The sequence below is a fragment of the Nomascus leucogenys genome, chromosome X (genome assembly GCF_006542625.1).
Source record: "Nomascus leucogenys isolate Asia chromosome X, Asia_NLE_v1, whole genome shotgun sequence".
NCBI lineage: Eukaryota > Metazoa > Chordata > Mammalia > Primates > Hylobatidae > Nomascus > Nomascus leucogenys.
The window spans coordinates 128,806,645-128,817,946 of NC_044406.1; the positions used below are offsets into that span (position 1 = coordinate 128,806,645).

Consider the following 11,302-nt stretch of genomic DNA (forward strand, 5'->3'; position numbering starts at 1 on the left):
TTTATGTTGTTATACACCAGGCCAGATTGATTTAGGTAAAAACAACACTCTTCATTTAAAAATATATAGAGTTCTCTTTTTTTTTTTTTAGCAGTGAGTAAGCGAGGCCTCAGCGATTTTCGAGGAAAGAGAAATGCAAAGCCAGCAATTGTTAAAGAAGGATTCGAAATGGCTAGGTGAGAGTGAGTGACACTGACAGTGTGGTGGAGATAGCTGGGGAAATGTAGGGGGTGGCATAAGAACGGGAACAAGAATAAGAGTGAGTATAAAAGTAAAGAATAGGACTTTATCAGGGTGAAAGTATTGGAGGGTGCCCTGCCAGCAAAGACTATTTATTTACTTTAAGAGGGAGTTAAGAGTGGCGGTTTGGGGATAGCACCAGGAGATATCAGCTGTGACGGCTTGGAGAAACAGTGTAAACTGGCAGTGTAAACAAGAGCAGGGCATTTATGAGTAGTTGAGAACGGTGAATAGGAGTATGACTAGACAGAAGGTAGTAGGGATGACAAATTTTTGGGGTGCAGTCCAAATTGGGCTGGTGTCTGGAATGAGACTGGGGCCTAATAAAAAGGAGCATTCATACAGGAGCTTAAATGGGCTGTAACCTGTAGCATTCCAAGGATAGGCCTGAATTCTGAGAAGGACAAGTGGTAAAAGTATTGTCCAGTCCTTTTTAAGTTGGAGGCTGAGCTTAGTGAGGTGTGTCTTTAAAAGACCATTAATCTGTTTTACTTTTCCTGAAGATTGAGGACGGTAAAGGGTATGAAGGTTCCACTGAATACCAAGAGCCTAAGAAACTGCTTGGGTGATTTGACTAGTAAAGGCCGGTCTGTTATTGGACTGTATAGAGGTGGGAAGGCCAAACTGAGGAATTATGTCTGACAGAAGGGAAGAAATGATTGCAGTGGCCTTCTCAGACCCTGTGGGAAAGGCCTTTACCCATCCAGTGAAAGTGTCTACCTAGGCCGAGAGGTATTTTAGTTTCCTGACTCGGGGCATGTGAGTAAAATTAATTTGCCAGTCCTGGGCAGGGGCAAATCCCTGAGTTTGATGTGTAGGGAAGGGAGGGGGCCTGAACAATCCCTGAGGGGTAGTAGAATAGCAGATGGAACACTGAGAAGTGATTTTCTTGAGGATAGATTTCCATGATGGAAAGGAAATGAGAGGTTCTAAGAGACGGGCTAGCAGCTTGTAACCTACATGGAAGAGGTTATGAAATGACGACAGAATAGATTGGGCCTGTGAGGCTGGAAGGAGCTATTTTCCTTGGTCCAGGAACCAAAATTTGCCTTGTGTGGGAAGAGATTGATAGGTGGAAGTTTCAGTGGGGGAGTAGGTGGGAGTGACCGATGAGGAGAAAAACTGGCCGTGAGGGACAGAAGTTGGAAGGCTAGCTGCTGTTTTAGCTACCTTATCAGCATAAGCGTTGCCCTGAGTCCCACTGAAACAGTCTGTTTCCCATCAGAACGATACCTGACACAGTTATTTTTGTCATTTGCCCCACGACACCATTTTGAGTCTCAACATCACTCAGATTTGTTCCTTCCTCAAGTGACTATTTAATTTGTCTCTCTTCCTCTTAAAAGTCCACAACTGGAACTACTTCTTCAAGTGTAGTCTGCTCAACACAGGACAGAAAGAGAAAGTCACCTTTCTTTAGTTACATTTCCATGGAATTTACTCAAAGATACTAGTAGCTTCTGAACAGCATTTTCACATTCTTGGTTCACAATCTATTCACTGTCAATTGAAAACCTCTAAGTTGATTTTTTGATACTACTGTTAAACCAAATGTCTCTCATTCTATTCACAAGATGTTAGTTTTGGGATTCCAAGATCACAGCATGCCAGTGTTCTCTAGTAAATTTCTCTTGTCTGATTAAAATCATAGTTCAAGTGGTCCACAGTGTAGCCTGTTTAAACTCTTACTGCATTTAAATCTTGTTACTAGAAAAATCTTCTAATCTTTGTGTCATTTTCAGACTTAACATATTGTCAACATCTTTGTTCTAACCCATTGTCATGAATCTGTCAAAGAGAGAGGACTGAGAATATATGGATGACAAATAAGTACATACAAAGATATTTAACATCATTAGCCATTAGGAAAATGCCAATTAAGACCACCATTAGATATCAGTACACACCTTTCAGAAAAATCTAAGCTTTTTAAAAGTGACAAAACCAAATGCTAATGTAGATGCAAAGAAACTGGATCATGCATGCATTGCTGGTGGGAAGGTAAATGATGCAGCCACATTAGAAAGTTGGAATTTTCTTACACAACCAAATAGGGCAACTACCAAACTACCCATAATCTGGGTAATTATTACAGAGAAATGAAATCTTACATTCATACAGAATCCTGCATGTGAATGATTATAACAGCTTTATTTGTAATAGCCAAAAACTAGAAACAGCCCAGATGTCCTTCACCTGGCAGAAAGATTAAGCAAACTGTGGTACATTTATACAATGGAATATCACACTCAGGAATATAAAAGAACAAAATATTGATATATGCAACAACATGAAGAACTCTCAAATACTTACGATGAGTAAAAAAACAATAATTGATATGGTTTGGATGTTTGTCCCCTCCAAATTTTATTTTGAAATGTAATTCCCAATGTTGGAGGTGGGGTCTGGGGGTAGGTGATTAGATTATGGGGGTGAATCTCTTAAAAATGACTTCGCACCATCCCCTTTGTGATGAGTGAGTTCTTGCTCTGAGTTCACACGTGATCTGGTTTTTAAAAGTGTGTGGCACCTCCTTCCTCTCTTTCTTTGTTTTGCTGTCACCATGTGATGTGTCTGCTTTCCCTTCACCTGCCATAACTGTAAGCTTCCTGAGACCATAACCAGAAGCAGATGGTGGCACCAATTGCCGTACAGCCTACAGAATTGTAAGCCAATTAAACCTCTTTTCTTTATACATTACTCAACTTCAGGTATTTCTTTATAGCAAGGCAAGAACAGACTAACACACCAATTCCAAAAGGTTACATACTGAAAGATTCACGTAACACTCTGAAAATGACAAAATTCTATAGGTGGAGAATAGTGGTGACTAGGGGTTACGAACTTGAGAGGAAGGTTGGCGGTGGCTATTAAAGGACAACATGAGAGATCTTTTGTGTTGATGAAACTCTTCTGTATTCTTATTATGGTCGTTGTCCCTTGAGTCTAGGCGTATGATAAAAATGAATATAACTAAACACACACCGATGAGCACATGTAAAACTGGTGAAATCTGAATAGATTGAGTGTATTAATGTCAGTTTTCTGGTTGTGATATTGCACTATGCATTTGCAAGGTCTTATCATGTGAGGAAACTGAGTAAAAGATACACTGGTATCTCTTCATATTACTTCTTACAGTGGCATGCTAACAGATATATTAAAAGGCATTCAACATCATTAATTATAAGAGAAATGCCTATTAAAACCACTATATCACTTCATGCTTGTTAAAATGGCTATTTTCAAAAAGACAATAAATAACAAATGTTGATGAGGGTGTGGAGAAAAAAAGAACCCTAGTACACTGTTGGTGGAAACGTAGATTGGTATAACCATAATGTAAAACAATATGGAGGTATCTAAAAAAATTAACAAGTAACTCCCATATGGCCCAGCAATCCTTCTTCTGGGTATATACCCAAATGAGATGAAATCACAGCCTCATATAGATATATGCACTCTCATGTTCATTGTAGCATTATTCCCAATAGCCAAGATATGGAAACAGCTTAAATGCCCATCAATGGATACATGGATTTTAAAATTTGGTGTGTGTGTGTGTGTGTGTGTGTGTGTCTGTGTGTTTGTAGTTATACAGAACTAAGTATTATTCAGCCTTAAAGTAAAGAGGTCTTGGCATTTGCCACAACATGGATGAACCTGGAGGACATCACAATAAGTTAGTAAATCCAGACAGAAAGAAAAAGATTCGATGATCTTATATGTGGACTATATAAATAAGGGGCTCAAGTAGACAGAGGTAGAGAATGAAACATTGGAGGTAGGAGAAGAAATGGGGAGAAGTAAGTCAAAGGACACAAAATAGCAGATATGTAGGATGAAAAAGTATAGAGATCTAATGTACAGGGGGACTAAACCTGATGAAATTGTGTCATGAATTTTTGTTAAATAAGTAGATTTTAGCTGCTATTGTCACACACTTAAAAACTAAGAAGAGAGATATGCTAATCTGCTTCACCATAGTAACCATTTTACTTTATGTATCCTATAATATCATGTTGTAAACCTCAAATATACACAATTTAAAAAAAAAATAAAAATAAAAAATCCATCACACTTCTATATACTAACATTGAACATGTGGAAATAAAAATTAAACACATGATACTATTTACAGTCACTCAAAAGAAAATGTAATACTAGGTATAAATTAAACAAAACATGGACCAGAAGGTGGTTACAAATATTAAATATCAAAATATCTTTCTAAAATTTACAAAATACAAAAATGTACCTGATATATCCATTTACAAGGGAAGAACAGATTTTATATACATAGCTGCATCTTAAAAACAGGCCTGAGTGAAACATTAAATATTGACAATGCATACATAAATTGAAAACAAATGTCCACAAGCAATAAGAAATGTTTATTAACACTCATACAGAGAAAAGGATACACATCAAATGCATTACAATGATTGCCAATGTAGACAAGAGAAATAAAACTGGGTCATGGAAATAAAGGAGACTGAATGAGTAAATAAACAGGAGAGGGTCTTGGAAATTAACACAAAGAATGTAACTCAGCCCTCTAAACTTGATGCCAAAACCACTCTATTGTATTCCTTTCAATAAAAACAGTATTTTCTTTCAAGGGAAGAATTCTTAATCATTGACATTCTACAGAAATGCAGGTGTATGGAAGTGGCAATAAAAATATTAACTTTTGTTTGTATCATTGTATTCAAATTCTCTGTAGACTGTGCTTTCATTGATTGCCTGCAGTAGACAATGGCCACTCCCAGTGCCCCACACTTGGTAGGCTACTGCTCCACCTAGAGTTTCTTAACAAGGAAATGCCCTAGTATTGGGACTGTGGCCTCCAAGCACCATTATTTTAGTGTGTGTGACATGACGTCTTACTTTATGTAGGGTGAGGTTTTTGATCCGTTTGAGGGGCTTCAGTTGCTCATAGCATTGGGTGAGTCATAACCCGTGCCACTATGATGTATGTGGCCTGGAGGTGGTGATTTTGATGTCTTCATTTTGGAAAGAGTGTTACTGTCACCTAAATACAATCCAGATCATTTTATTTTGTTTTATTTTATTTTATTTTATTATTTTATTTTATTTTAATTTTATTATTTTGTTTTATTTTATTTTATTTTATTTATTTTATTTTATTTTTGTTATTTTGGAAACAGAGCCTTGCTCTGCCCCCAGGCTGGAGTGCAGTGGCGTGATCTCGGCTCACTGCAACTTCCACCTCCTGGGTTCAAGCGATTCTCCTGCCTTGGCCTTCAAGTAGCTGAGATTACAGGTGCCTGACACTATGCCTGGCTAATTTTTATATTTTTTTTAGTAGAGGCAGGGGTTCACCATGTTGGCCAGGTTGGTCTCAAACTCCTGACCTCAGGTGACTGCCAGTCTCAGCCTCCCAAAGTGCTGGGATTATAGGCATGAGCCACCGTGCCCAGCCAATACAGATCTTTTTGTATGCCCTTCTACACAATCACATGCTCCAAAAAACACCAAGTCCTTTTCTTCCTCTCCTGTAAGACAAAATTTTAAGAAGAAAATTTGTCTGAGGAATCAGTCCTCCCCCAGTCCTTATTTACAATGTCTGGCTAACTGTCAACCTGTGAGTCTGTCTCCCAACTTACAGGACCTCATATCCCTCCCTTCTCAAATGCCTTCCTCTTCCCTTCCCTACCCCCCCCACCCCCACCATCAGACAACAGGCAGATATACACAGTCATCAGCTCCTTAAACTTGATTTTATTATAATCATCACCATCAGTGGTGATGATTTGTCCAGTTTGGTTTCTCCATGTGTGACTAATCCTCCCCACTGTCCTGTGAAGATCCTTCATATAAGCCTAGGTCTTCGTCCTCCTGTGAGGATCCCTCAGATGAGTCTGGGTCTTTGTCCTCCTTTAAAGGTCCTTTAGATGAGTCTAGGTCTTCATCCTCATTTGAAGATCCTTCATATAAGTCTAGGCCTTCGTCTTCCTCCTTTTGGATTGGATTGATGGAGTTCTCTTGGGACTGGTCATTTTCCAGTTGATTTGAATTTATTTTCTTACCCTTCCTGCGGTAATACACAAATATTATTGGATATTCTGATGTTTTTGTCTGTTTCAAGCTCTGTTCGGGGGCTAAGACTCTGTTTGGTACCTCTTGCATCTGGTAAGAAAATAGGGAGAGGCCAGAAAGACATTATTTTGGGTGAATAGGATAGAGACTAGATAGCAAGGGGGGCTTTATGAGAAGGAATGCAGTTTGAGGAAGGGGTTTGTGCCAGAGAAGAACAAGGTGAAATCACAGGGTAGGGATCTATGGGGAAGAAGAAGAGGAGCATGGATAGAGTCACCTGTTAGTCCAAACTGCAGGATTTTGTAAGTTTTTGCTATGTTGCAGACCTTGGTCAAAGTGAAACATTCCATGGAGGTTCAGGCCATGAGAAACATGGTGGACAAAGGCTCAACTAAAGAAATATCCCTATCATAAGTCCTGTTCCCCTTATTCTCTCGTCTTCTCCAGCCCTGGGCTAACCTCCAGATATTGATTAAACTCTCCATCTTATTTTTCCTTCCTTCCCCTTTCCAGGCAGCTGCAAAGGAACACCACAATGATATTCCACTGGAAAAAGGGCCAAACCACCTGATCATAAGAACGTCTTATCAATATCCTCCTGGGCAGCAAGCCATACTGCCCAGCTCCCTCCCACCCATACCTGTAAGTACCCCGGGCTATAAGCGGTGGTGGGCTCTGGCATTAAGCTGGTCCCTCACTTCCACAGGTGTCTGCAATATTCCTGTGTTGTTGTTTGAGATGCACTCTCTCTGTGTGTCTTTCTTTCACCCTTGTCTTCCCTTCAAAACCTAACATTTTGGTGCCAAAACCCAGAACAGTGATTGGGTTCTAATGGGTAAGTTTTCTCTTGCAACTTGGAAAGCAGAAAGCAGCAAGCAGCACAAACTAGACCGGGGCCTGCTTCCAGATCCTGAGTGGACTCCCTGTTCCCAGATCTTGAGTGGACTCCCTGTTCCCAGTCCTGTTCCCCCTATTCTCTCGTCTTCTCCAGCCCTGAGCTAACCTCCAGATATTGATCAAACTCTCCATCTTATTTTTCCCTCTTTCCCCTTTCCAGGCAGCTGCAACAAGGATCACCCCCATTGCTGGACATCACTTCCAACACTGGGCTTCAATTTGTGGGTGAGTCTCCCTATTCTTCCTTTCTGGATTCATCTCTATTTCTGCTTGTTCTCCAAAAAAATTCCAGCGCTGGGTGAGAGGTCTCCCCAGTCACCAGGTGACTGCAGTCTCCCTTCTCAGGGGACAGCCTCAGAACGCTTGCCACTCTGGCCACTCTGGCCTCTGGGGAGCATGAATAGCTACGGGGCTGCCCCGACTCTCCAGGTCCCTTCTCTCAGGCAGAATCGAGTACTCATTTTCCTCTGGGGTGTTCACTTCCCTCTGGAGAACTCACTCCCCTCTGGGGTATTCACTCCCTTCTGGGGTACTCACTTTCCCCAGGAGTATTCACTCCCCTCTTCCAAAAAACAAAACATTCAACTTTCAAATTCAACATAATCTAAAAAATCTTTCTCCAACACAATGGTAAATGATCTGAAGTGCTTTGCTTATCTCCGCTCATGCCTCACTTGCTCTCCTGTCAATCTTGTTCACCTTTTCAAATCTTCCTCCTCAAGGAGAAACCCCCCAAAATGCCTCCTCCTCCAGAGAAGCCTTCCTCCTCTGAATTTCAAGATGGCCAGCAAACCCCTTCCTCCACCTCCTGCCCACTACCATTCCCTCCACCTTCTCCTTCGGATCCGGCTCCTCCACTCCCTTACTGTCGCCCTCCATCCCCCTTCCTTCTCCACCTCAAACCAGGCCTCACGCCCAACCCTCTTTTGCCGAAAACCAGACACATGCCCAAAGGCCTTCCAAAGCCCTTCCCTTGCAGGAGGTCTTGAGGACTGAAGGCATAATCTGAATTCAAGTTCCCTAGCTGAACTTCTCCCATATTGAAAAGAGACTTTGCTCCTTTTCAATGGATCCTACCTCCTTCCACAAGGAATTTCTGTACTTCCCTAAATCTTATGACTTTACCTGGCATGACATATATGTCATCCTCTCCTCTACCCTCACCCTGAAGGACAGGGAACACATCTTTATGGGTGCCCAGGCCCATGAGAACACCCTCCACCAACAAGATGCTGCTCATAACCCAATAGGGACACTAGAGAAATTTGTTCATCCCCAAATTATTCTCCTTCCCTGACAGGACCAACCTCACTGTACTTAACAAGAATTCCAGAAGTTGCCAATCCAGAACACCTTAGTCCATAACACTCACTGTCTCCAATTTCCAATCTTTTATCTCCTGCTTTATTTCAGATCCTTCCTGGCTTCCCTTCCCCATGTCCCTGAATAGTCCATGCCAATTCGTCACACTAATCCAGGAGGTATGACTGCAGGGCACCTTCCAAAATTTCACTTCTACTCAAATCTCCTCTTTCTTCTTTTGTCCTCTTTGTCTGTGGGATACTCTAAGTCCCCACCCCCAACCTCTGACAGTTGAGCCCCCTTCATCAGCCTCACACATTTCTGCTTAAATCAGTCACACTCCCCTCTTCCTTCCAACAGTTAAATTTGTTTGTCCACACAAATCCAGCAATTCACAGCCCTTCCTGTCAACCTGGCCACATGAACTCGGTCCAAAATAAACCTGCATCTCACCTACTTGACCAATTCATTCCCAAACCTGTTTATAATCTTGCTCAGCTAAACACCTTTCTCCCCAATCCATCAAATCCACCCACACTGTCACACACAGGGCTGTCACCCTCCTTCGCCTCACAGCCTCTTAACTGAAGATGTTACAAACGGATTCCATAAAACACCTCTTACCAACCCCTCCCCTCTTGGCCGGAGCCGCTCTTCAAGTATCCAACTCAACGGCGCTCCCTGGAAAACACGCACAAACAATTCACTCAACTGCAACCTATATCCTTCTGCCCTGTCAGGACTGCAATGGCTGTTAGTTACAAAAACCCATTTATCTCTCTCTCTCCAAAACCAAACAGCCTTCATCGCCTCCACCACCAACATTTCCTATCAGGCCCTTAGAGGGGCTACCCTTGCTGGCAGCTATTCAACTTGGAAAAATATAAAAGTTACAACAAAGGGTTTGTGCAGAATTCAACCCCCACCTTCTCATGGCTTGCCACCATAACCTACAACTTTTTTGTCTGTCCACCCCCAGTGTCTTCTTCCTTTGTGCCACAAACTCTTATCTCTGCCTACTGGCCAATTGGTCAGGAACATGCACCCTTGTGTTTCAGTCTAAACATTAACATTTTGCCTGACAAGCAGACCATCCAGGTTCCTTTAGTAGCTTCTGTCTCATCTTCCTCCGCACACACTAAGCAGGCTCTACATCTCATTCTAGTGTTAGCAGAAGTAAACAGCTCTGATGCACTCAGCACTGGGATAGCAGGTGGCCCCTTTCTTAGGACCCTTAATTTTCCTCCTCCTAATACTACAATTGGCCCATGTATACTCACCTTCATATCCTGCTTTATTTCCCGAAGGCTAAACTCCCCTGTCCAGGCAGCCACCCAGCAACACATTGATACCATCCTTCTCCTCTGCCAAGTCCGGTACCAGTGCCTCCAGAAAAACAACTCTGAAGTCCAACACCCACTGCTTCAAAACCCAAACCCTGATTAAAGCTCCCCTATTCAGCAGGAAGCAGCCAGATAATCAACAACGCCCCTCTTCCTTTTATACTAAAGTAGAAGGCAAGAATGTGAGTCCAAACCACCATTTAATAAGCTCCCTGCTATTTTGCAGACCTTGGTCAAAGTGAAACATTCCACGGGGATTCGGGCCATGAGAAAAATCTTGCCTAATCACTTTAACACAAGGTGGACAAAGGCCCAACTAAAGAAACTTTCCTATCATATCTTGCTGGGCAAAGTTCCAAGAAACACCACAATGACATCCCCCTGGAAAAAGGGCCAAACAGCCTGATCATAAGAACATCTTATCAATATTCTGCCGGGCAGCAAGCCATACTGCCCAGGCCCCTCCCACCCATACCTATAAGCACCCCAGCCTGTAAGCGGCAGTGGGCTCTGGCATTAAGTGGGTCTCCCACTTCCACAGGTGTCTGCAATATTCCTGTGTTGCTGTTTGAGCCGCCCCCGCTCTGTGTGTCTTTCTTTCACCCTCCCCTTCCCTTCAAAACCTAACAATCTTACCTCATCATTTTCATTGTTAGATTCGCAGGGACTCTTTGTCTTCTCCCCGTTGGTGCTGGAAGTTGGCTGTTCCATGATTCTGGTTGGTCGTAGAATGTCTATAGTAGGCTCTTGTAGACTGCAGACTTGCACAGCTATATTGAAGCTTCCCAGGAGGATGTCCCAGAGCTCTTGCCCTCCCTATATATACCCTCCTGGTGACAAGGCAAAGCCACACCCTTGAGCTTTGTTTGATCATACAGGCAGTGTCCCAGCCAATGGCACTCCTAAGGTGGCTTTGACATCACAAAGCACCACTGCTGACCACTCCCTGGGCTTGTGGGGGAGGGGTGACAGAGGTGTAGAGCAAACCAAATGCTGTTGTTGTTTCAGCATCCCCTGAAGATGCATCCCAAACTGATCTGCCGCCGCTCCTCATTTCTCCATGTTTAATGTTCATGGTTCACATGGGAGCGAGAGGATGATTCCTTCAAGCCCTTCCCCACAGTCATTCCTATTAAGTGATTCATTCTTTTGTCTTCCAGCCCTCACCATGACTTAGTATTTTCGATGTCTCACCTCAAATCCCTCCAAGCTAGTGTGGCTACATTTAATTATTAGTTATTAATTACTAGTTACATTTAATAATTAATAATTAATAATCAATTAATTATCCAATTTCCCTCCTACAGTTCCTTCATATGCACCTTGAAGACCATTTACTTTTAGGCTACTGCCAGGCAAATTTCAACCCATGTTATTTTACTCAATGTCCATGTAGTTCCTTTAAATTTCCTATTTCCAATCTGAAATAATGGCCTTCAGTCTGTCAAAACTTTAGT

The 11,302-nt window shown here is 42.2% G+C and overlaps 1 protein-coding gene across 2 annotated transcripts; it reads right to left on the reverse strand.

Annotated features, from left to right (window-relative positions):
• Positions 1-5,965: 5,965 nt before the first annotated feature.
• LOC100604019 (sperm protein associated with the nucleus on the X chromosome N3) lies at positions 5,966-10,634 on the reverse strand. 2 transcript variants are annotated; one of them, XM_030807402.1, is made up of 3 exons: positions 10,482-10,556; positions 6,158-6,393; positions 6,046-6,079 (listed from the first exon to the last, which is right to left on the reverse strand). In XM_030807402.1, the coding sequence occupies exons 1-3, from the start codon at positions 10,554-10,556 to the stop codon at positions 6,046-6,048; spliced, it is 345 nt and encodes a 114-aa protein (XP_030663262.1). The 2 variants fall into 2 exon arrangements, with proteins under 2 accessions (XP_030663261.1, XP_030663262.1); XM_030807401.1 differs by having other exon boundaries at positions 5,966-6,393; positions 10,482-10,634.
• Between the last annotated feature and the right edge of the window lie 668 nt (positions 10,635-11,302).

Coding starts and splice junctions, on each gene's coding strand:
- LOC100604019 (XM_030807401.1), bottom strand. CDS start 10,556: ATGGAACAGCCAACTTCCAGCACCAACGGGGAGAAGACAAAGAGTCCC. Junction 6,394..10,481: donor CTAACAATGAAAATGATGAG/GTAAGATTGTTA, acceptor TTTTCTTACCAG/ATGCAAGAGGTACCAAACAG.